Source organism: Carettochelys insculpta, chromosome 8 (assembly GCF_033958435.1).
Source record: "Carettochelys insculpta isolate YL-2023 chromosome 8, ASM3395843v1, whole genome shotgun sequence".
Taxonomy (NCBI): domain Eukaryota; kingdom Metazoa; phylum Chordata; order Testudines; family Carettochelyidae; genus Carettochelys; species Carettochelys insculpta.
Window position 1 is genome coordinate 27,541,265 of NC_134144.1, and position 25,429 is coordinate 27,566,693.

Sequence of the window (25,429 nt, forward strand, 5' to 3'; positions counted from 1 at the left end):
ACAAATTTCTTCAAAATCTTCTCAGATAGGGTCTCTCTTAAAGCCAGAAGCCAGGACAGTTTTTCTGTGGCAAAAGTGGGGGGAAATGTAGGAAGTTGTGTGTGTGTGTGTGTGTGTGTGTGCTGAATAATGTCTTTTCTTTTCCCTTCCAGTCCACGCCACTGCTCTTTCTATGCTGCCTCTATCCTTTCCTGTATATTGGTTCTCTGTCTTAAGACAATGTCTTAAACTAACTCCTCGCCATGCTTGCCCCAGGGTCACCACCACATAACCACAGAACAAAAGCAATCCTAACCAGCTTGTGTCTTTCTTTGGACATGTTACTTTTGAGTCTGGTGAGGAACAGAAATTTAAAGCCCAGAACTTTATTTAAAAAAAAAAAAAGAGCTAGTAGTTAGGCTGGACAGACTGGAGCCATTAATTAATTTTTATGAGAAGGTATGCCTATGTGTAGCATGTTTGTGATGAGATTTAATTGTAAGTGTTATTTTTAAATGAGAGAGCCAGTATTTTATTTAAAAATAAAACATCCAATTTAAATAAAATTTCAGGTTTTCTATTTTTTCCTTAAAAAAAAATTATCCACCCTGCAAGGGGATAGTATCATTCAGTGGGAGCAGAGGGAAGCCCATTGATTGATTATATTCTAAGACAATAACAGTAAAGTATTTTCATAGAATCATAGAATCCCAGGCCTGGAAGGGAACTCAGGAGACCATTGAGTCCAGCCCCATCCCCAAAACAGGATCAACCCGAACTAAATCATCCCAGCCAAGACTTTGTTAAACTGGGACTTCAAAACTGCTGGGGATGGAGATTCCACCACTTCTCTAGGTAACCCATTCCAGTGCTTTACCACTCTCCTAGTGAAATAGTTTTTCCCAATATCCAACCTACACCTCCCCACTGTAACTTGAGACCATTGCTCCTTGTTCTGTCATCTGTCACTACTGAGAACAGCCTTTCTTCATTCTTCATTCCACTCCCCCATGAAGTTGAAGGCTGCTATCAAATCATCCCTTATTCTCTGCTTCTGCAAACTAAATAAGCCCATATCCCTCAGCCTTTCCTTGTAGGTTATGTGTTCCAGCACCCTAATCCTTTTTGTTTCCCTCTGCCGGACCCTCTCCAATGCATCCACATCCTTTCTATACAGGGGTCCAAAACTTGACACAGTACTTTATATATGGCCTCATCAGCACTTAATAAAGGGGAATAACAACATCTTTAGATCTGCTGGAAATTCTCCTAGTGCACCCCAGTATTCTTTGTAGTAAAGCAGTTTCTGAGATTGTTATGATATTTAAGAATGCTAACGCAATGTAATATTGTTGTCAGTTTCAACCACCTCATATTTTGCTAGTGTAGTGTAATAAAATTCTGCAGAGAAGAGAAATTTGAAGGGATTGACATTATATGTTGTTAAGGTAACAGTCCTGGATACAGGTCTGACTCAGTTTGGTTTTGAAATGTGAACTTAACATGAATAAGGGTTACAGAAATGATCCCTTTCTGAACACCTGTTTTGAGGCAGTTTACAAAATGAGCCATAATTTGATCTAAGTGTACATGAATTCCCATAGGCTCAATGAAAGCCAAAAATTACTTCCCTTTTCTGCCTTTTTATTTTAAAACAGTGGTATACAAAAGCTCCACGCTGTGGGACTCTATATATAGATTTCTGAGGATGCGTTCTGAAATTCAAGAGAAACTGGACTTCCTTTGAAACATTCTTTTTTTCCCTACACACAGTTTTTTTTTAAATTTGTAATGATACATATACATTGAAACCAAAGTAAGTTGAGAACTCAGTAACACAACTTCGTGATATTTTGCAAAGTGCAAAAATCTTTCCTGAAAAATGCAAGTTCATTTTTAGAATTGTCCTTTTTGGATTGTATTGAAATGCCTGAAATGGGCACTGTCATTTTAGATCTTCAGTTTATATATATCAGTTGTAGTGGGTTTTACTGCTTTTAATATTGAAGGATGCATACATAAAAAGGAATGTAGTGTTGTGAGCAACAGAGAATTTTCAGATCTGATGAAGTAGGTCTGTCCTACAAAAGCTTGTCACCTAATAAATTGTTTTGATAGTCTTTAAAGTGCTACAGGACTGCTTTTTTTTTTGTGAAGATACAGATTAACACCGCTACCTCTCTGTAACTAAGACATGAGAAGTAATTCTCCCACTCTACTCCACATTAACTAGGCCTCAACTGGAGTACTGTGTCCAGTTCTATGCCCCACACTTTAGGAAAGACATGGAGAAATTGGACATGGTCCAGAGATGAGCAACTAAAATGATTAAAGGTCTAGAAAATATGACCTATGAGAGAAGATTAAAAGAACTGGATTTTAGTTTGGTAAGGAGAAGGCTGAGAGGGGACACAATAGCAGCTTTTAAGTACCTAAAAGCATATTACAAGGAAGAAGGAGGAAAAAAAATATTCTCTTTAGCCTCTGAAAACAGGACAAGAAGCAATGGGCTTAAATTGCAGCTAGGAATGTCTAGATTGAATATTAGGAAAAATTTCCTAATTTTCAGGGTGGTTAGTTACTAGAATGAATTGCCTAGGGTGTTTGTAGAATCTCCATCATTGGAGGTACTTAAGAACAGATTGGGTAAATATCTAGATGGTGCTTGGTCCTGATGTAATGGCAGAGAACTGGATTGGATGACCTCTTGAGGTCCCTTCCAGTTCTAGTATTCTATGATTCTATACATGACTTGGGAGAAAGTGTCAGATGTTTTAAAGCATGAGTGTGTGAGTCAAGGCTCCCGGGTTCTGTTCCAAGTTTGACTACTGATCTGCGCTGAACAGCAAAACATATTGCTAACAGGATATGCCTAGTTCTGGAACACGATATTTCGGGGAAGAGTCCCTGGTGCAGTTGTCACTTTGTAGGATGTTCTCTGCGAATTTCTGAACAGAAGTAGAATGTAGTGTGCTGAGCAAACATAATGGGGGAGATTCTCTAGTGGGCACAGCAATGCTGGGAGAGGAGTGACAGGGGACAGGGCACGTGTAACGCATCAGGGAGCTGGCTCTGAGTCAGATGTTAAGCATTATTGTAAATTTGGTGTGTGTGTTGGGGGGGGTATAAATGTCTCTTACTTGCCCACCTCAAATGTTGAAAGCAATCAGCTGCTAAACTGTACCATGTATCAGTAACTTCCACTATATCCAAAATAATGAAGTAGCTTGATTTTTTTTTCTGCTAAAATGATCAATAATCAACTCTTCAGATAGCAACTGTATGAGTAAAGGCTCCCGAGAGAGTGAGCAACTTTTGAAATAGCTCACGCAACAAAGTTATTTCAAAATAACAGCTGTTATTTAGAAATAACTATCCTAAACTGGGTCTACATGTGCACAAAACATCGAAATAAGTGTCCCTCTTTCGAAAGAAGGGGAGGAGCATCCACACGTGGAACGCTGTCTTTTGAAACAAAATTGAAGGAATGAGGCACAGATGTTGAAATTTGAACTCCGATCCCATATCAGGAAGTTCTTCCCCTTTCAAAAAACTAAATTGAAAGAGTACATGTGTAGACGCTGCACATCCTGCTTTTTCAAAAGAGGGGTCTGACATGGTGCCGGTCAGCTGGAGTGCAGGCCACTCCAGCCAGCAGCAGCAGGGCTCTATGATCCTTGCGTCCGGCCGCCTTAAAGCAGCATGTACGCAGGAACCCCATGGCAGGAAGCTGAGAGCAAAAGTGAGACACCAGATTGGCTGTGGTGACGTCAGGGATGATACTCCTGATCGCTTGTAATCCATTTTTATGTGGAATATTAGTGTACAGAGCCTCTACATTCATGGTGACAAGGATGGTGGTGTCAGGAAGTTTTCCAATGTTTTGTGATTTCCTCAGGAAATCAGTGGTATCTTGGAGATAGCTGGGAGTGTTGGTGGCATAGGGTGTGAGGAGGGAGTCTACATAACTGGATAATCCGGTGGTAACTGTGTTCTCACCCACAGTTATTTCCATTTTGGGGACAACTTATGCCTCCAGATTAGTGGAACTGCTGTGAGCATCCTCATGGCCTCACAATATGCTAATATATTTATGGCTGACCTGGAACAACGATTCCTCAGCTCTCATCTCCTATTTCACCTCCTTTACTTACAATACATCGATGACATCTTTAAGATTGGGACCTATGGTGTAGAGACTCTACAAGAATTCCACAGAAACTGTAACAATCTGCACCCCACCTTCAGCTTACTCCTCGACCACTCCATGCGAGAGATACATTTCCTAGACACTGCAGTACAAATCAAGGATGGCCTGATCAGTACCACACTCTGCTAGAAACCCACTGACTGCTATACTTACCTACATGCTTCTAGCTTCTATCCTGCACACACAACAAGATCCATTGTTTACAGTCAAGCCCTTAGGTACAATCGCATTTGCTCTGATCCTACTGACAGAGACCAAAAACTACAAGATCTCTACCAAATATTCATAAACCTGAATTACCCACCAGGAGAAGTGAAAAAACAAATCGACACGGCTAGACAAATACCCAGAAACCAGCTACTTCAAGATAGGCCCAAAAAAACCAACAACAGAACACCACTGGTCATTATCTACAGCCCCCGAATCAAACCACTCCAATGCCTCATTAAAGACCTACAACCTTAATCAGCATACCACCCTCCAGAAGGCCCTAGGTGACAGGCCTATTCTGTCCTACCGACAACCTCCCAACCTTATGAGAATTCTCACCAGCAACCACAGGCTATACCACAATAATACCAATCTTGGAACTTTTCCTTGCAACAAGCCCCATTACCAACTGTGTCCACATGTCTGTTCTGGAGATGTCATCGCTGAACCTAACCAGGTTATTCACAAAATCACAGGCACATTCTCATGTTCCGCAGCTAACATTGTACATGCCATCATGGCTACGTCTACACGTGTATGCTACATTGAAATAGCTTATTTTGAAGTAGCGACATCGAAATAGGCTATTTCGATGAATAACATCTACACGTCCTCCAGGAGTGATCGTTGGGCACCACCACATTGAAGTAGGCGCTGCGAGGGAACGTCTACACGCCAAAGTAGCACACATCGAAATAAGGGTGCCAGGAACAGCTGCAGACAGGGTCACAGGGTGGACTAGCACTTCCGGGGCAACAGCTAGCCACTCCCTTAAAGGGCCCCTCCCAGACACACTCAGCCAGCACAGCTCGCGGTCTGCAGAGCCATAGGCACGCACACCTCGAGCTATGCAGTCATGGACCCCCAGCAGCAGCAGCAGCAGCCAGAGGTCCACCCAGCCGCCCCTGTAGGAGCAGTGCTCGCCCTGCTCAATGCCATGCAGGAGGCAGCTGATTACATCCTAGCCACAGAGGAGGAGCTGCCCGCAGGGGAGGAGAAAGCAACCCCAAACCCTGCAGCACCCGCCCCCCCCCACGCCCCCGCCTTACACGACGCCGGCTGTGGAGCTACCCCATGAGCACCGACTGGTGGGAGCGGCTGGTGCTCGGAGAGTGGGACGACGACCACTGGCTCAGGAACTTTCGCATGAGCCGGCAGACATTTCTGGAGCTATGCCAGTGGCTCACCCCCACACTGAGGCACCAGGACACCTTCATGCGGTGTGCCCTCAGTGTGGAGAAATGGGTCGGCATCACTGTCTGGAAGCTGGCCACTCCAGACAGCTACCGATCTGTGGGGCAGCAGTTTGGTGTCAGCAAGGCCACCATCGGGGCTGTCCTCATGGAGGTAAGAGGACCCACGGGGGGAGGGGGAGGCAGCCCTGGCAGGGGAGGGGAGGGGGGCCCTGGCAGGGGAGGGCCACACACACCCTGCACACCCCTCACTGGTGCTCTCCCATGTGCTTCCCCTGCAGGTCGTCTGCACCATCAACGCCCTGCTCCTCCACAGGCTCATGAGGCTTGGGGACCCGGATGCCACCATCACGGGGTTTGCCACCCTGGGCTTCCCCAATTGCTTCAGGGCTCTGGATGGGACCCACATCCCCATCCGCGCCCCAGAGCACAGTGGAGGACGCTACCTAAACCGGAAGGGCTGCCACTCAGTAGTCCTCCAGGCCTTGGTGGACAGCCGGGGCCGCTTCCTGGACATATATGTGGGCTGGCCTGGCAGCACCCATGACGCCCGGGTATTCCGGAACTCGGGTCTGTGCCGCCGGCTGGAGGCGGGGACCTACATCCCCCAGCAGGAGATCCCTGTGGGGGACACCACCATGGCCCTCTGCATCATCGCAGATGCGGCATACCCCCTCTGGCCCTGGCTCATGCACCCTTACACGGGCCATCTGTCAGCCAGCCAGGAGCGCTTCAACATGCACCTGAACCACACGTGCCAGGTGGTGGAGCGCACATTTGGCCACCTCAAGGGGCGCTGGAGGTGTCTTCTCACCCGCCTTGATGCGGGCCCCACCAACATCCCCCAGATTGTGGGCGTGTGCAGCGCCCTCCACAACCTCGTCGAGAGCAAGGGGGAGGCCTTCTTTCAGGGCTGGGCTGTGGAGGCTGGCAGGGCTGATGTGCAGCCACCCGCTGCCCCCAGTCGCCAGGTGGACCCCGAAGGGACCCGGGTCTGGGAGGCCCTGCAGGCCCAGTTCGACGAGGCCGCGGGGTGAACGCTGGCAGGCCCCCCACTGCACCCCCCCCATCCTCCACAACACTCCTTGCCCCTACGCCCACACCACGGAGCACCCAACAGCACCCCCCCACTTTTCTTGTAAATAAAATCAGACATGTTTTTCGTGAAACCAGAATATGTATGTTGAACTCATTATTATATCATAACTATGTACAGCCAAAATAAATATTATATATATACGTATTATTAGATGAAAGGAAACAAAAGGGGAAGACAAGGAAGGGGAGAACTATTTACATGGGGGGCAGGTATCATCATAACATAACAGAACAGGGGTCTAATACAAACTGTTTACAAAGCATAGGTGAGGGGGATATATACAAAGGGGGAGGGGAGGGCCACGTCCCGGGCCCCACACCCCCTAATGTCCAGCGCTGGGGGTGGGCGGCCGCGACCCACGCCTCGGCCGCAGCCCACGCTGGGACTGGCTGGGGGCCGGGCGGACCAGGAAATAAGGCTGGCGGGTGTCAGCTGGCCCCAGGTCCCCCTCGGTGGCTGCGCCCTCGGTGGCGGACAGCGGTGCGACGGTGGGTGGAGCAGTGGGTGGAGCGGTGGGTGGAGCAGGCAGGGCGGGCAGAGCGGCGGCCGGCGCGGCATGGGGGGCCAGGTAGTCTGCTATGCGCTCAAAAGTGCGCATAAACATAAGAACATAAGAATGGCCATACTGGGTCAGACCAAAGGTCCATCGAGCCCAGCATCCCATCTGCCGACGGTGGCCAATGCCAGGTGCCCCAGAGAAGGAGAACAGAAGACAATGATCAAGTGATTTATCTCCTGCCATCCATCTCCTGCCCTTGGTATGAAGGCTGGGGCACCATACTTTATCCCTGGCTAATAGCCATTTATGGACCTAACCTGCAAAAATTTATCAAGCTCTTTTTTAAACCCTAATAGAGTCCTGGCCTTCACAGCCTCCTCGGGCAAGGAGTTCCACAGGTTGACTGTGCGCTGTGTGAAGAAAAATTTCCTTTTAAAGGCCCCCCATAGCGCCTGCTCTTGGAGCTGGAGGCACCGCTCCTCCACCCGCAGACGCTGCTCGGAGACCTCCAGCTGCCGATGAAGGATGGCCAGCAGCTGGGGGTCCGTCGCCGTCCGTGGGTGGTGCTGGCTCCGCCGTCGTCCCCGACCTGGGGCTGGTCGGTGCTCCGCCGAGGGGCTGGCCTGGAGTGATGGCTCTGGTGGGCTCTCCGGGACCACTGACACCTCGCCGGCGCAGTCCGGTCCTTCCGATGGTGCAGCTGCAGAACACGGGGGTAAGAAGAGTGGAGACAGCCGTTAGTGTGGCCCCCGGGCCGTGGCCCTTGTCCCCGCACCCCTCTGCTGCTGGTTCCCCATCCCCGTCCCCAGGAGATGCTGCTGCTGCTGCTGATGGGTGTCCCACCCCCTCCCCCCGGGGGACCCTAGGTTCTGCTCCCCCCATCCCCAGGGATGGGGCATGGCACTGTCGTGCTGGGGGCAGGGGCTGATGCACTCTTCTGAGGGACATGCCACTGCTGTCCTTGGGGCCATGGTCATCTGGGCATGGGGAGGGCCCTGGTCATATCTGTTACCCCCGCCCCTCAACCCTGGGGGTGTGCACCAGGGGGTTACATACCTGATGGTCCACTCCCACGGTCAGGGGACACCCGGTGGGCGGACGCCCTGCTGGAGCTCCAGGACGGGATGTGGATCTGCAGCCCTGCGTCGCTGGAGGAGGACTCCCCCTCCTCCTCCTCCTCCTCCGGTGCCCCAGGGGTGGGCTCCTGGGGGGGCCCCTGGGGTGCGGGGCTTACCTCCGGGGCGGACTCTGCCTCCGGGGCCTGCTGGGGCTCGTCGGCCAAGGTATCAAGAGTGGCCAGAGGGGAGAAGGTGTGCCTGGGGCCCAGGATGGCCCTGAGTTCCCTCTAAAAGGGGCAAGTGATGGGGGCGGCCCCAGATCAGCCAGCTGCATCCCGGGCCCGGGTGTAACCCTGCCGCAGCTCCTTCACCTTACTTCTGACGTGGTCAGGAGTGTGGGCAGGGTGACCCCGGGCGGCCAGGCTCTCGGCCAGCCGAGCAAACGCATCTGCATTCCGCCTCTTGCTCCCCATTACCTGGAGCACCTCCTCCTCACTCCAGAGCCCCAGCAGGTCCCGAAGCTCGGCCTCCGTCCAGGAGGGGCCCCGCTGCCGCTTCCCAGCCTGGCTGCCGGTCTGGGAACCCTGGCTCCCCTTGGGAGGGGTGCCCTGGGGGCGCTTAGGGGGCTGGGGGGCGGCCATCACAGCGGTGGGGGGATGTTCTGGCTGCAGAGGAGCTTGCAGGCTGGCTGCGTGGCTGGGCTGCCGCCTGCACGCTCTCTCAGCTTCCTGCACAGGAAGGCAGGGGGTGGGGAGCTTTAAGGGGCCGCTGCATGCGGCGACCATCGAGCTCAGGGGCTGGAGAGAGCGTCTCTCAACCCCTCAGCTGATGGCCGCCATGGCGGACCCCGCTATTTCGATGTTGCAGGACACGCAACGGCTACACTTTCCCTACTTCGACGCTGAACGTCGAAGTAGGGCGCTATTCCCATCTCCTGATGGGGATAGCGACTTCGACGTCTCTCCACCTTATGTCGATGTCAACTTCGAAATAGCGCCCGCCATGTGTAGCCGTGACGGGTGCTATTTCGAAGTTGGCGCGGCTACTTCGAAGTAGCCGGCACATGTGGACGCAGCTCATATGCCAACAGTGCCCACATACTTTGTATATAGGGCAAATGGTAAACACTCTTTGACAAAGAATGAGTGGACACAAAACATCAGAAAGCACCGAATTCACAAACCTGTCAGCCAGCACTTCAATGGAGTGGGTCATTCTGTTAATGACCTGAAAATCTGTGTTTTACTGAAAAGGAACTTTAAGGATCGCCTACAGAGAGAGAGCGTTCAGCTCTATTTTATATTCAAATTTGACACATTAACACGTGGTTTGAACCAGGACAGCAATTACCTGGCCCATTATAAGGACTCTATTACATACTTTGTTTTGTCTGAGTCTTAACTTCCCTGCCTCCTACCGCCTCTCTTCTCTTCTGATTTGCCCACCTTGATTACAATTTTTCTGAAATGTCAACCTTGATAACTATTTTTGGTTCTCTGTGCCTTAAATATTGAGTCTGTTCTGCTATGGCTATGGTCTGAAGAAGTGGGTCTGTCCCATGAAAGCTCATCACCTAATAAATTATTTTGTTAGTCTTGAAAGTGCTACTGGACTGCTTTTTTTTCTTCTATAGAGAGCTTCCATAGGCAGTCTACAGCCTCCTCTCAGTTTTGCTGGTGCAGTTATAGGTTAGACATGGTAACTGAAAGCAAAATTTGGTCTGTGATTGATAGGAAGTGCAGTTTCTGCAAATATTTCAATTTTCTGTTGGGAAAAACAAAATGGAGTATCTCGTTTTGAGTTAGTATGTCAGTAGTTTTAAATCAGTTAAATATTAAATTGCATTTCCCTTGTGCGGCACGTTGCTTCATGGGGGCTATAGTTACAGCCCCCAGTTCTCTGCAGTGGTCTAGGCTCCCTCACCAGCCAACACCTCCCTTGATATAATGCAGTCTTCCCTCTAGCTGGCCAAATGGTGTACCTGCACTCATGGGACTTCAGATTTGGGATGAAAACATATGTTGAAGTATCAGAATTTTCTGCAGTTCCGCTCTAAGCTTTTTGTGAGTAGACTTAAATCAGTAGTAAGGTGCTCAGTTTCACTATCTTTTTGTACTGATAATACCCTAATTTTTTTTTTTTTATAAAACCATGAAAGTATGTATAAATTGTTGCCTTCTGATTTATTTGAGGCACATTATGGGGGATGTGGCAGAGCTTTTCATTTAATCAGTCCCTTGTTCTAAAGCAAATGTTTACTGTTTTGCAGAGCGTTGCAAATGTAAACCTATTAAAGCTACCCAGAAGACCTATCTTCGGAACAATTATAACTATGGTAAGGACATTTGCATGGTGAGATATCAGACCTTTCAGGAATAAATTAAGTTTTTCAGAGAAGCCCGCGTTTATTAATGAGATGGCAAAAACTTCCACACCTGTGGGTGCGTATCATCACTTCACACTCATTTGTACTAGGAAAACTGATTGCATTTGAGTTAATCTCTTAGCATAACTACAAAAAGACAACATGAAGTGAAAAACTTGATTCATTCATGGCAGGATGAGGCAAGACTGAGTTAATATTTTAATAGGACATATTTAATATTTTATTAGGACATCATTTTTGTCACTTTTGAGATTAAAATGTTCTGTGAACAGTTTTTTAAAAACAGTATTTAAACATTAACGTGCAAGATCAGGTGCTTCAATGTATAAAGCTGTTTACTTCCTAAATCACAGTCAGGTATGTGATATGCCACTTTACTGGCTCCAGGAGAATACTAATGCGGCCTCTACACTAGGATGTTACTTCAAAGTTAACTTTGAAGTAAGGGGCTACTTTGAAGTAGCCTGCAGTGTGCACACACACTTTCCCGTACTTCAACGTTAACTTCGAAGTGAGGGAGGCTAACTTTGAAGTCCTTACTCCATTCCTGGGAATGAAGTAGTGCCCTACTTCGAAGTTTAACTTTGAAGTAGGGTGTATGTAGATGCGCTGCACTCACTGCTTCGAAGTAAGGGGTTTGCCGTGGCGGCAGCCCCCCCCAAAGCACAGAGACACTTTGGCTAGCCCAAACAGGGACTATGGTCCCTGCCAGCCAGCTGACAGGAAGCAGCTCTCTGGCAACCCCAGGTAGGAAGCTGAGAGCATGCCACAAGCAGGGGCACCACGAGCTCCACATTGAACTGCCCTTGCTCAAAGCTCCAGCCAGCACCTGCAACCCCACCACCCCCGGCCACCATGGCAGCACAGGAGGACCCCTCAACCCCCTTGAAGGCCCCAGATGACACCTCAGAGGGCTCACAGCGCCCAGACAAGGGGTGTGCTGGAGGGGACCCTCTTGAAGCAAAGGGGAGCTGAAGGACTTCCTCACTGTATGGGGGCAGGAGGAGGTCCTTTGGCAAACCGGCGCCCGCCAGCAAAATTCGGAGCCCTATGACAGTTTGGCAAGGGGGCATATCGCCCAAGGTGAACCCAGCCATGCCGGGGACAGCATCTGGAGTAAAGTGAAAGACTGAGGCAGGCATACTGCAAAGTCTGTGACCCTGCCAGCTGGTTGGGGGCATGGCCCGCCTATTGCTCCCACTACAGGGAACTGCACAGGCTCCAGGGGCCGAGGGAGGTGGCCACCCTGCACCACCTGATGGACACCACCGGCTGCCCCCCCCCCCAGCCCCCGCAGACACCGATGAGGAGGCAGCCCCTCTGGTGCCAGCAGCCCCCCACCTGGTGAATGGCCCACCAAGATCTATGATGAGGGCTCCAGCGCTGGGACTCTTGTCATTGCCTTCCCCTCCGGGATGACCAGCTGAGCCTCACCCGAGCTCCTGGAGGTTGTAGCCGGTAGGTATGGAGCGATCAGGATGTCACAGAGCCTGGAAACCAGGTTCCCTTGGGAATAGCCCTGCAGCCCACATGCACAGGGAAGGAGGGGGGACACCTAACGTGGCCCAACTTTCACCAGGCGGGAACCCCTCAGCACCTGGGATCCCACGGGACCCACAGGCCATTGTATGGCTGGGGAGCGGGATGGGGGCTAGTGGAGCCGGGGCCTTGACCCCCTCAGGGTTGGGACACAGCACTCACAGGTTGTCCCCCTGTTCCCTTCTGTCCCCGCAGGTCCGCTGTCAGGGAGCTGCTCCAGCCCACTGGAGTGGGATGCAGCTGCAGGGGGCCAGGAAGCTGCCCCATCGCCCCAGCCCGCATCCTCGTGTGACCGTGGTTGGGCCACATGAAGGCAGCGCTGGTGGGGCGAGGATGTGTCCAACCGGGCAGTCGTGAGGGAAGTGACTGGTGTGCTCTGGGACTGTCTGGCGATGGAATGGGAGGTGTGGGTGAGGCTGGCCGGCAGCCTGGACACCCTCACCCAGGCCATGACTGCCCGCATCACTCAACTGCCCACCCCCTCACCGGCCTGGCCCTCAGCTGCTCCCTTCCACAGCTGCAGCCCCTGGACAGGCACCCACTGTGTGGCAGACCTGTTCCCAGCCTCCTGCATCAAGATGGGTCAGTAGCTCCTGGCTGGGGCAGGCACACCTGCCCCAGTGCCCTTTCCCAGCCGCACACCCTGCAGAGGATGAGCCCACGGAACCCCACCCCACCCCTACCTCCCTGTGGTCCCATCCCCATCCCAGCCCCACAGGAGGTTCTGGACTCAGCTGCTGTGGCTCCTGGCCTTCCACATGGGTGGGTGACTGAGCCCTCTCCCAGCCCCGTCCCCCTCCAGGTTTGGTCCCCCCTCCAAGTTTGGTCCCCCAGCCTGGCACCCCGCCTCCCTTCCATACAGCTTTTACTCCCGTGTAATATACAAAGTTCAACTTGTTTGTTTTGTTTTGCCAAATATGTTTTTTCCCCAGCAGTAAAGTTCCGTGTTCCCAACCTAACCCTGAGTCCCTGGCTCATGGTGGGGGAGTGGTGAAGGGGGGTGTGTGGGTTGTATGTGTGGTGGGGGAGTGTGAGGGATGGAGAGTGGGGGGTGTTACCTCTTCCTGTTAAAGTAGGCACCCCAGCTGTGATCCAGGGCCTGGATCACCACATGGGTTCCATCTAGCACGCTGAAACAATTTGGGAACCCCAGCTCTATGAACCCGGTGTGGGCGGCGTCCAGGTCCCCGATGGTGACAATGTATTGCAGGAGCACGATGTTGATGGCTCAGACAACCTGCAGGGGTGGAAGGAAGACATGTTCATGAACACCGGACCGGGTGGCCCCCCTTCCCGGTCTCCCATCCCTAGCTGGGCCCTCCTTTCCCTTCCCCAGTAACCCCCTCCCCAGCATGGTCTGTGGTGTGAGCCAGTCTTATCTCTAGCAGTACTGCTGCAATGGTGGCCTCGCCCACCCCAAACTGGTGGCCTACGGACTGGTGGCTGTCTGGGGTGGCCAACCTCCACAGTGCGATTGCCACCCTCCTCTGCAGTGGGGGTGCTGGCTGCATCTGGGTGTGCTGGTGCTAGAGAACTGGGGCGAGGCAGTGGCAGAGGTCCTCGAATGTCTGCTGTGTCATGCGAAAGTTCCTCAGCCACTGCTCGTCATCCCAGTCCCCCAGAACTAGCCGGTCCCACCACTCAGTGCTGGTGGCGAAGGCCCATCAGTGCTGGACCAAGGGGAACCATGGAAGAGGCAGCAGGGCCCTGCCCAGGGCCTGGAGGATGGGGCCCATGCAAGCAGCCTGGCCATGCTGTTCGAAGATTATGGCGAGTAGCATGGCCAGCAGACTGACCACAGTCGTGAGGAGGTCCTCCTGGGAGAGCGTCTGACCAGGCATCACCAACCCAATCTTCTCCCGAGCACGCAGTCTGCCCTTCTGTGTGCAGCCTGACAGCTGTGAGGAAGTGCAGGGTGGGGGTGCTGAGAGGGGCTCTTTAAGGGGGCAGCTGGCTGCAGGCCTGGAAGGGCTTGTCGGCCATGCGACCCCTGCCTGCATCATATACTGGCCCCTTAGTTTGAAGTAGTATCTGTTGCTGTGTAGATGCTTCCCTTCAAAGTACAGGGACCCTACTTCAAAGTAAGAGGGGTTGCCTTTTGTGTGTAGATGCTCAGTTGTGAAGTTATACTTCGAAGTAAGCAACATCAAAGTTATTTTGTAGTGTAGACATGGCCTAAGTGATTTTAGTTTTAAAAAAGACATTGTAGGATTCTAAGTTAAATCTTTCAGTCTGATTTCTAGCTCAAACTTGCTCAGCGTAGCAACACAAAGATGTTTTCCCCAGCTGTCATCCCTGCAAACTCATCCTAGGATCCGATACTGATGTTAGATTCTTTCCTTTTTCTGCTTCATTGCCAGTAATGAGGATCCTGCAGGTCAACAGCTAAGTGGTCAGTAACCCCTGTGTTACCCCCATGGTATCTAGATTATTTCCTGAGCTTTCCAGGTTTCTCTGTTCTTTAGACATCCCTTGGGTCCAGTTCTGCAGCCTTTATTCAGACAAGTCTTTCTTACACTAATAAACCTGATGAAGTCAACAAAATTTCTTGGATACATATAAGAATGTATATAGGATACATATAGGAATAAGAAATGTAAAATTGGGTCCTTGAAATCTTAACATGTTGATTTGCATTCCCTTACTCATGTGAGTAGCCGCCATTAGTTTTACTGAAGTCATGATATAGGTTTACATGACCAGGCTATCGGTTTAAACAATAGCATTGTCTTCACTGTGTTTGTTTTAAGTACATATGTAAACAAATAATATCCAACAAGGCTGCAGTAAAATAAATTCTACTAAATGATATTGATGAACTCTTAAAAGTCAGTGAAAAGCAGCAGGATTATGATTTCTGCCTCATTATCTCTTTTATATGTGGTAGTGGTGGTTATGTTTGGGCAGTGTCTGTGGTGTGATTATTCTCCAGTGGAAACTGCAGTTGCCCATGGAAGAAAATCACTGAGTGACGGCATGCTACAGCTACAGTATGGGAGCTCTTTTGGAGAGAATACAGATGATTTACCACAGGCTCTCTTTATATTGTGTGGCACCATTCCTCTTTTTTATTTGTTTTGAATTTAATGACCTCCAGAAGCACATTAACAGAGTACCAAAACAAAGTAGGCTTGAGTAGTAAAGCCTTAAAAGGTTTTAAGAAAGTGGATTGGTTTGGGTAAAATGTTTCCTCTGTATAATACTTGTGAGCTGTTGAACAGTTGTGTTTAACTTAGCAGTGCATGCTGATCATGTCTGTGGGTGGAAAACCTATGTGAGGGAGAGGGAAGAGTGGGGGTAGATTAATGGAGTTTCATTACATCTTGTCCGTATTTTTCCTGATTGTAATATTAAGAATCTGAAGAATTTGGAATGAAAATGAAGGAAGAGTCCCTTATTTGAAAACAGTGCAAAAGGGAGTACTCCCTTGAATATCGTTTCTGGATTTGCGTGTGGTGCAAGCTCACTGGTCACCATGAGAGACCTGTAAAACTGCTGCCCTTCAAAGGCAACTTTTCCTACTGTGCAGTTCATAGTGAATGATAGGATTAGAGAAGGAGCAATTAGGCTGGTCATCTGGTTATGATCAAGAGCACTGGAGTTCATGGAAAACAGAGCAGACTGATGCTGGGTCACTGAAGGGAGAAGAGAAAAGGAAAGGCCATGTCATTCCACAGAGATGATAATACAATTAAGCTTTTGACTATAGTCTCAATTTTGTGAAAGGCTTTGGATGACATTGAGATATGCCTAGATAAGAAAAAAGTTGTAGCATAAGACAAATGAACCTAGAGGAAACAATATGAAATATGAACTACCAATTTAAAAGACAGGAATTACAGAAAAAGGCTTAAAAATACTCAAAGTAAGGAGACAGGCCTATGGCTGAATTACTCACTGCACAGAGCACCTACATTACTGTTAGATATAGTGAGCTAGCTGAAGTATATAGGTTACTCTTTATAGACAATAAGGTAAAAAAATAGGGAGAGGGGGAATCTGGGCAAAATCTAGATGGAGTTCAGTTGAGCTTTGATAAAGGGGCACACAGAAGACTATTCCATCAGTTCACTAAGGATGGCATTGAAATGACCTACATTATTTGCTACTGTTAAATACACTCTGTTACTTTTCCCTAGTCATTCGAGCTAAAGTGAAGGAGGTGAAGACTAAATGTCATGATGTCACTGCAGTAGTTGAAGTAAAGGAAATATTAAAATCTTCCCTGGTGAATATTCCTAAGGACACTGTTAATCTTTACACAAACTCTGGCTGTCTGTGCCCGCCGCTCAATGCCAATGAGGAATACATTATAATGGGCTACGAAGATGAGGAACGCTCCAGGTAATTTGTTCTTTAATGTCCTTTAACTACTTTCCCTGCTCTATTTGTGCACCCATGACACCTCATTCTGAAGCCATCATTGTTCCCTATGAAGGAAACTGGGCAGAATTTTCTTCAGAATTCAAGAGTAATGCTCTTGAATTACCTGGACTCATCACTAGTGATTGCTGTGAGGTTCTCACTCTTCCTCTTTGAGCAGATCCTATTAGTACTATGTATATTATGATGTACATCTTACGCATCTTGAAATTAAAAACTGTCTTATCCTAAATGTATAGGTTACTCTTGGTAGAAGGATCCATAGCTGAGAAATGGAAGGATCGTCTTGGTAAAAAAGTAAAGGTAAGACAATGTTTCATGACATCAATAATGCTTGACAATGGATACAGCTCCTGCATCTCATCTTTAAGAAAAGAGATAATATGTGTGAGGTCCGATTCTACACATTAAGGTTAATGGGTCATATTCTGATTCCATTACACAAGGGTAAATCTGGAGTAACATACTTTAAATCAGTGGAGTTCCTCCACATTTATACAAGTATAGCAGCAATTGAAACCTGACCTGTGGATTTAAAACGGCAAGAGCAGAATTGAGTGCTACGGCCAAATTCTGCATTTAGGTCAGGGATTCCAAAACTCTGGGTCTCAACCCAACATGGGTCATGATTAGATTTTCTGAGGGTCACTGGCTGGGTTCTTAAGGAGCCATTTTCAGCTCCTGAGCTGCTACCTAACTCCTTGTTGGCTACCAGTCCCTGGTCTGCAGTGCTCAAATGGAATTCAGTTTATTTGCTGTAACAGTTGGCAAGAGGGATACCACCCTGAAAGCAATTAAAATGAGTACCATTTAAGCCTGCAGGGGAGGGAACTGCCTGGCTGCAGGTCAGGGGAGAGAGTGATAGGGCTGGGGGGAGCTGGGCAGAGCCCAGCGAAGGAGCAGCAGGGGTCAGCAGGGCAGTAGCACTTACCTGTTAGGTAGGTGGGGGGGCCAGGATGGCTTAAGTTTAAGCCTGGTGGGGAGTAGGAGGGGCTGAGAGCCGGTTAGTGCTCCCCAGCTTCAAGCTGCAGGATACCTGGGGTCCCCGCTGCACTTGGCTGGGGTCCTATGGCTGGTGCTGCTGGCCAGGGCTTCCAGCCATCTTCCAGCTGTGGGACAGCGAGGGTATCGCATCTGGCCGGGGTGTTACGACTGACACTGCTGGCCAGGGCTTGCAGCCGGGGGCTGCAGGGTCCCCCCCACACCCTGGCCGGGGCTCCATGCCCCATCTGGCTTTCATCCATGGGCCTGCAGAGTCCCTGCCTCTCTTCACCCCTCCCCCCACGCCTCTGGGTTTTGGAAGTGTTATACAGGACATGCAACCCTGGCTGGGGATCCCACAGATAGGGCTGCCTGTCCTGCATAAGTTTTCCAAAAATTTGGCAATCCTATCTGAGAGAGGATTAAGCCTGAAAGGGGGAGGGTCAGGGAGGGTGTTCTGAGAGAGTTTAAGCTGTATGTGTGTGCATTTTTCACAGAGGAGAACCCACCTCCCCCCAGCTCCCCACCCCCCGGTTTTGAATTGCCTTGGGTCAGCAAGTCTTCCTGAATTTTGAAAATGTATCCCCATCTTGAAAAGGTTGCATTTCACTGGGAAGTATCTACACACAGCTAAGGGCAGAGAGATAGTCGTGTTAGTCCGTATTCTGTCAAAACAAAAAACAATGCCAAGACACCATGTATCATGTATATAGAACAGACAGCAAACACTCTGCGACAAAGAATGAATGGACATAGAACAGCAACAAAGGGTCCTGTGGCACCTTATAGACTAACAGAAAAGTTTTGAGCATGTTAGTCTATAAGGTGCCCCAGGACCCTTCGTTGCTGTTACAAATCCAGACTAACATGGCTACCCCTCCAATACTGGACATAGAACAGACATCAAAAATCTCCAAATACACAAACCTGTCAGCCAGCACTTTAATGAAGTGGGCTATTCGTTAGAGACCTGAGAGTTTGTGTTCTACTGGAAAGGCACTTGAACAACCATCTAAATAAAGAATGCTCAGAACTAACATTCATATTCAGATTCGACAGATTAACACGTAGTTTAAACAGGGACAGCAATTACCTGACCCATTATGAGGACTCTTTTACATACTTTGATGTTTTATCTAACTCTTAACTTCCTCCCCCCACGCACTCCCCCCATCTTTCTGCTCTTCTGATTTGCCAGCCTTGATTACAATTTTCTGGTTAGTCAACCTTGATAACAGTTTTTGGTCCTCTGTGCTGTTCTGGTAAGGCTATAGATCTGAAGAAGTGGGTCTGTCCCACAAAACTTCATCACCTAATAAGTGCCACATGACTGCCTTTTTGTTTTGACAGCTAAGGACAGAATGTGGTTTTACAAGCCTTATTCACATCTCACGTATAGACTTGTGAACCCCACATTTAATATAAATTGTTCAGCTTTGGCCTCTTTCCTAGATGCAGCTCTTCCTCTGTTAGCCGGTGGCCGGGTAATGTGCGGTGAGGTACTCCTCTGGGTCCTAAGCAACCCAGTTTTTACTGTTAGAGCAGGCAGCTCCCAGCACTCTCACCCACGGCCAGGCTGTGGTAACCAAACGGTTAAAGTTCTTTTGTTGTGCCGGCTGCGTTGCAGTGACAAAAGGGTTAACAAAATAGTTAGGCTTGGATCTTAACTAGTTACAAGTTTATTAAGCTACAGTTATAAGCGTGCGGTTACAAAAGGCTATTGTTTACTTCTTATATGCTAGCAAAGTACAGGTGTTAACAAGTTACGTTACAATCCAATACAAAGATATCTGTTATCATCTAACACAATGATATCTTGACACTAGTTACAGAGCTCTAATTCTTTAGCTGTGCACAAAAAAAGTCAGAGACCTAGCATGGGTGTATCTTACCCTCTCTGCGTCTCTCGATACCAGCGTAGCCAAGCCGGATCGGTCACTCAATTCCGCGGAAAGACGAATACGAGGTTGGGCGTCCCCAGTAGTGGACCTCGGGAGGCAATCACCTGACCCGACCAGCAGGAAGTTGGTTGAATGCACTCAAAGTTAGAGTTCTGCTGGACCCATCTTTTATACCCCTTTTGGGTTATGTATTCTCTTTCTTATCTATGGTGCCAGATCGTACTGGTCTGTCTTTGTGACGCCAGTTTGTTACAAGGGCATTTCTTACTTAGTTTGCACTTGTAAGACAAGAGATAAACAATTTAGGAGTACAGGACATTCTTTTGTGCGGGTGGGGCACGTCCCCTTCTGGGTGATTGTGTGTGTGCATCATATTGATCAATGCCAGCTGGGGTGATTTCTTGAGGGTCCCCCCCGACCCCATGTTGACAGTCTGGCCTGTTAGCCTTCTAGCTGTACTTTCTGCTTCTCAGGGTCACGATAAGCTAGCATATCTGGGCCTCAATGAGGGCATCAAAGACTGTGCTGTCAGCAGCCGTTTCCGTGCCCTGTGTGCTCCTCAGTGGGGGGGGGCAACGAGCAAGCTGGCTTGTAAGGGGGAGACTTTGTCTGGCTACATCCTCTGAGAAAACATTTTACATATGTGAGCAAGAAAAAGTACATGGGAGGAATAAAAACATAAGAGTTCATATCTGAAAGAAAAGAGAGAAATAGGGAGGAACTGAAGCAGACACAAAATGACGTATGTTCCACCCTAATAGCTCATAATTCCTGGAAAAGCTGATTGGGAAGCAGGCATCCACACAGCCTTTGGCCCCTAAGATTTATCTTCTATATCTGACACCTGTCAGAACATGAATGGTTCTAGTAGCCTTAGCAGCATTACAGAGTACATGAGTTTACATGGAAAGCATTTCTCCAACATATGGTTCCCTACATCTTTTGTGTGTGTGTGTGTGTGTGTGTGTCTTTCTCCTTATTTACTTCATAGCTTAGTGATTATTGCGAGAAAAATCCTGTTTTCTGTACAAATTCTTCTGTGTCTAGCTGTCATCCATATTCCTTTTATTAGACTGGACTACCTATTCTAAATTTTTGTCTTTCGGATCCTTCTCAACTCCAGTGCCACAGATCATATGATAATTCACATTGCTGTTCTCTGGTACCATTTAAGTGCTGGTTTCCTGAATCTAGTGATATAAGTTTGTTACTGCTCTCGTAGCTTAGTTATCATCTGTTACACCACTTGCAGTTCCCCCATGCTGACTCTGCTTTATGCATCACTTGACTGCTTTTCTATCATCGGTTTCTGAAAAGGTCCACAGGTGACTTTATTTACACTTTTTTTTTTTTTTGAGTAAGACACCTTTCTGTTTGTCATTGTATCATGCTGTCTGCCAAAACATTTTCACGATGTTAATGTGATCTCTTAAGAAGCCAGCAGTTCTTGCTTAAAGGGACACTGCCAGGTTGTTTAAAAAAAACTACACATACATATTGTGGAAGCCCACTAAAAACTGAAAAGAGCCTGCTCTTCTGTCTAGTATGACTGGAAGATGAAAATCCAGCAACTAAATTATGTCTGGAACTTGTTCTTAAGCTGCTGAGCACAAGCATTTCTTTGAGTTCGATGAAGCAAGTTACATGAGTAAAGTAAAGCATAGGCCATTAAAATCTAATTTGATTTTCACAGTGGAGTTTGATTGCTACTAGGGATGTCGATTAATCATATAACTTACACGATTAACTCAAAAATTAATTACAATTAATCACAGTTTTAATTGCACTGCTAAACAATAGAATGCCAATTGAAATGTATTAACTATCTTGGATGTTCTACATTTTCAGTTACAACACCGAATACAAAGTGTACAGTGCTCACTGTACTTTTATTACAAATATTTGAACTATGAAAATGATAAAATAATTCATATTTTTCAATTTACCGCATACAAATACTTTAATGTCACCTCTTTATCATGAAAGTGCAATTAACAAATGTAGCTTGTTACATAATTGTACTCAAAAAGCAAAATCATATGACTTTAGAGCTTGCAAGTCCACTCAGTCCTGCTTCTTGTGCACCCCCTGGAGCTTTTATAGCAGGTATTGTAAAGTATTTACATGCCTGATAAGCTAAACATTTGTATGCCCTTTGTGCTCCAGCCACCATCCCAGATGTGATGAAGATGATGCTCACTAAAAACAAAAAAAAGTGTTAATTAAATTTGTAACTCAGCTCCTTGTGGGAGAATTGTGTATGCTTTACCTGTAGTTGCCACGTTTCATGTTATAGAAGACTCAGGTGTTTACCCAGCACGTGTTCGTTTTAAGATTACTTTCACTGCAGAATTATCCTAACACAAAGAAGGAACCAATGTAAGATTTCTAAAGATGATGAGGTCTGTATGTAATGTTACTCATCCTGAGACTATATAAGTAACATGATCCGTTCATGTGCTGAGTGCCATCAGCTGCAGTTGTTTCACTGAGGGCTTGTCTATACTTGCGCCCAACTTTGAAGGGGGCATGTTAATCAGTGCGATGGGAGATTACTAATGAAGTGCTGTGGTGAATACACAGCACTTTATTAAGCTAATTCTCCCCTGCAGCAACTTCGAAGCATTAAATTTTGAAGTGCCAGCTTGCGTGTAGCCACGGGCACTTCGTAGTGCCTGCGCTCCTTCAAAGTGCCTTTTACTCCTCAAAATTTTGGAGGTAAAGGGACTTCGAAGTAGCACGGGCACTTTGAAGTTTGATGGGTGCTTCGAAGTTGCCACAGGGGAGAATTAGCCTAATGAAGTGCTGCATATGAACCTCAGCACTTCCTCAGTAATCTTCTGTCGCCCTGATTAACACGTCCCCTTCGAAGTTGGGGGCAAGTGCAGACCCAGCCTGAGAGTTGAGGGGTCTCAGCACCTCTTAGGGTTAGACCCTAGTCCTTCAAGATGAATAATATGAGTTGATAACTGCCTCAACAGAGAGCCATGCTGAAGTAAACTGGATTAAGGGTTTGCTCAAGTCAGTTTGCAGAATCATGGTCTTAAGTAAATACCTAACATTTGAGCCTTTACTGGCACATACCTGCCAAAAACAGCTGAAGAAACAAAGGTCCAAAAAAAAAATTGTCCATGGGAGCATGGACCTGGTTTACCCTGCACTTTGCAGAGTTGATATTATGTTGGTACACATTTAGGTAGCCACATCCCTGTCCCTATGTTGTTCACTCTGGGACACAACTCTGTAAGTCACACATTCACTTTTCTTTTATAAAGTCTTCAACATTTGTTCCTCTGAGGGTGGGGGGAGGGGAACAACATCTTCTAGAAATACTGCTTTGCATCAGCCGAGTACAATTTGTGCAAGAGTTTTGTAAAGATGTCTGAGTTTAAGGTCTTTTGAAAACATGCAGCTGGGTTTTTGTTAAATGTTTTCCTTCGGTTATTTATGTTGTTTGCTTAATTGTTCAGCGCTGGGATCAGAAACTCCATCATCCTGGAAAAGGCAAAAATGAACCTGGACAAAGTGATTCTGCTCAAAAGTCTGCCAAGAGCAGTAATCCACGACAAACACGCAATTAAATGTGAAAAGCTATGTAAAAATCAATGGACTTCGTGTGAAGACTTGCATTGTTGGAGCAGCAAGGGACAGATTGCACTATTGCACGTTATATTCTATTGTTTACTGCAAAATCATGTAGCTAATTAGTTATTTTCCCTCTTGTTTTTGACCTTTTTGGGAGTGGGGATCTAAACCCTGGAAAATTATATACTTGTATCTCACTGATAACTGCAGAAAACTGCCTTTATGAGATGAAAAAGAAAGGAGGGCACATTTACTGACGTTAACAGACATGTTAGCTATTGTTTTTTATTGATTGAGCCATGTTGCTTAGAAAAGACTTCAGCACAGAATGAGATCTGGCCAGACTCGGACCTTAAAACAAGTGACTTTAACCCAGCTTCCCTGCTCCTCTCCCTTTGTACCGTGCGCTTAATCATGGACGCAGCAGCCATTTTTTAAGTGTAAGTTTTAGTTTAAATATAATGGTCATAAGTTAAGAATTATATGACACTTCTGGAAAAATACTGAAGAGCAAAAAAAAAAAAAGTGTAGGATTAGCATCAGAAAATTGGAAAAGAAGATTGTGATGGGTTGAAAACCAGTTGAAATATGTAGTTCTTCAGTTATCTAACAACAAAAAATACCTTATCAACATTAAGGAGGAGATCTGGGTTAAAAGATGCATTCTAATTAACACAACCTTTCAATTTGCTTACTCTTAAATAAACCACTGTCAATTTTTTAATTCTACCTTACATTTTTCACAATAAAAACATATGGGACAGTTTCTCAAATGCTTTAATCCTTGTGGGAAACATCGTATAGTTCTGTTAACTCACAACATAATTTACAATATACTCGCTCTCATAATGGCAATTCCGTTCCCCCCTCCACCCTTCTGAATCGTAGGAGTAGACTGATTTACCAGGCCTGCTTCTCAGAATAGGTCTGCACTTTATCATTTTGATTTTGTGATGTTATTCTTATTTCTGTGCCTACATAAACAGCAGTGTTTAATGCTCGATAAAATATGTTTAATAAACGAATGAAAGTTGTCAACAAAGACCTTATCCTGACTTTTGCACCAAATGCATATTTTATAGTTGGTGATTTATTATTGTCCACAATGTGTACCAACACAAAAAGCCCCTTCATTTTCTTCCTTCAATAGAATTTTTCAGTAAGTCAGTGCCAACGATTTGAAATTATAGTTTTGTTTGTTTGTTTGTTTTTTAATAATGATGTAAGTAGAATGCCAAGATTTTGAGGTATGGTGTACAGAAAATAAAACACTTATGATGCAGACTTTTACTGTGTTTTCAGTTGAAAATACTGAATTTCTTTTCTTGGGGAACTCCTATATTTCATGGTTACTGTTGATACACAGGAGTCCACAGGCGAGAACACTGCCATTTTCAGGTAGTTATGAATAAACATCTACTGAATTTAAATGCAAATAAAGCAGTGAAGGCAGAAATATTTCAAAAATGTTCATAATATTAATGTTTTTATTAATAAACAAATGTCAAGAACACTGTTGTGCTGGGCGCTGAGCAGACACAAAGTTTTATATTCTTAAAATGGAAAGTAAGGCTGCAGATGGTACTGGATAGCACAGGAAATTAGTAATGGAATGCGAATAGATCTGGGCAGCAAACAGTTGCACTCTCCCTTGAATATCTGGCAGAGATTTGGAGAAAGTTTAAATCTCACAATATCTATGAGCTGGGATAACACTTTGGTCAATTGAAATATATGATAATTAAGTTAGAGTATGTTTCAAAATGAAAAATCAGTTTTAATTAGAAAACTGGAATTTTCCATTCTGAAAATGTCAGATACGTCCTTTCTCCTCCATATCTTGGATTCTTTGACTGGTTCAATACAGGAGAATTAAGGCCAGGCCATAGAGCGGTAGGGAGACATGAGACAACCAAACCACATCTCCCATGAAGCACTGTGGTGGCATTTCCAAATCAAAATACTTTGGTTTTCAGGTATTTGTGTTTCCTATGAAAAATGTAAATTTTCTTTGCCAAGCATGCCCTGAGACAGAACTATTGTCTGAACCGGGGGTCCAACTTGGGGCCCGTGGTCCAGAATCTGGCCCACAGAGCTGGCAGCAGCACCATCTTTAAGAGGTGGCTGCACTGCTCTGGGGGCTCGGTGCAGCTTGTGTGGCTCTCAGAGCTCCAGCGGCAACTCTGGTGAGTCAGTGGGGTGAGGTGTAGGGTGCCTGGCTGTGAGGGGGGTAAGCCTGGGGGCGGCTTGGGGATGCAGGAGGAGTAGCGGTTGGGGGGCTGTGGGGTGTGTGTGTGTCAAGCCTGGGGTCAGCAGGGGGTGGTTTGGAGCTGTGAGAGGACAGTTTGGGGATGGGGGGTGGGGACTTAAGCCTGGGGGTCGGGTATGGTTTGGCTATTTTGTGTT

At 47.1% G+C, this 25,429-nt stretch overlaps 1 protein-coding gene across 1 annotated transcript in view; it reads left to right on the top strand.

The window, feature by feature from the left end:
• Positions 1-24,343, top strand: part of FRZB (frizzled related protein) — a 59,427-nt gene extending 35,084 nt beyond the window's left edge. The window contains exons 3-6 of the mRNA XM_075001469.1: positions 10,518-10,583; positions 16,313-16,517; positions 16,796-16,859; positions 22,909-24,343. Of these exons, the coding sequence (XP_074857570.1) occupies positions 10,518-10,583; positions 16,313-16,517; positions 16,796-16,859; positions 22,909-23,019 (446 nt within the window). The 3' untranslated portion in view covers positions 23,020-24,343. The remainder of the gene's footprint in view (positions 1-10,517; positions 10,584-16,312; positions 16,518-16,795; positions 16,860-22,908) is intronic.
• Positions 24,344-25,429: the final 1,086 nt, after the last annotated feature.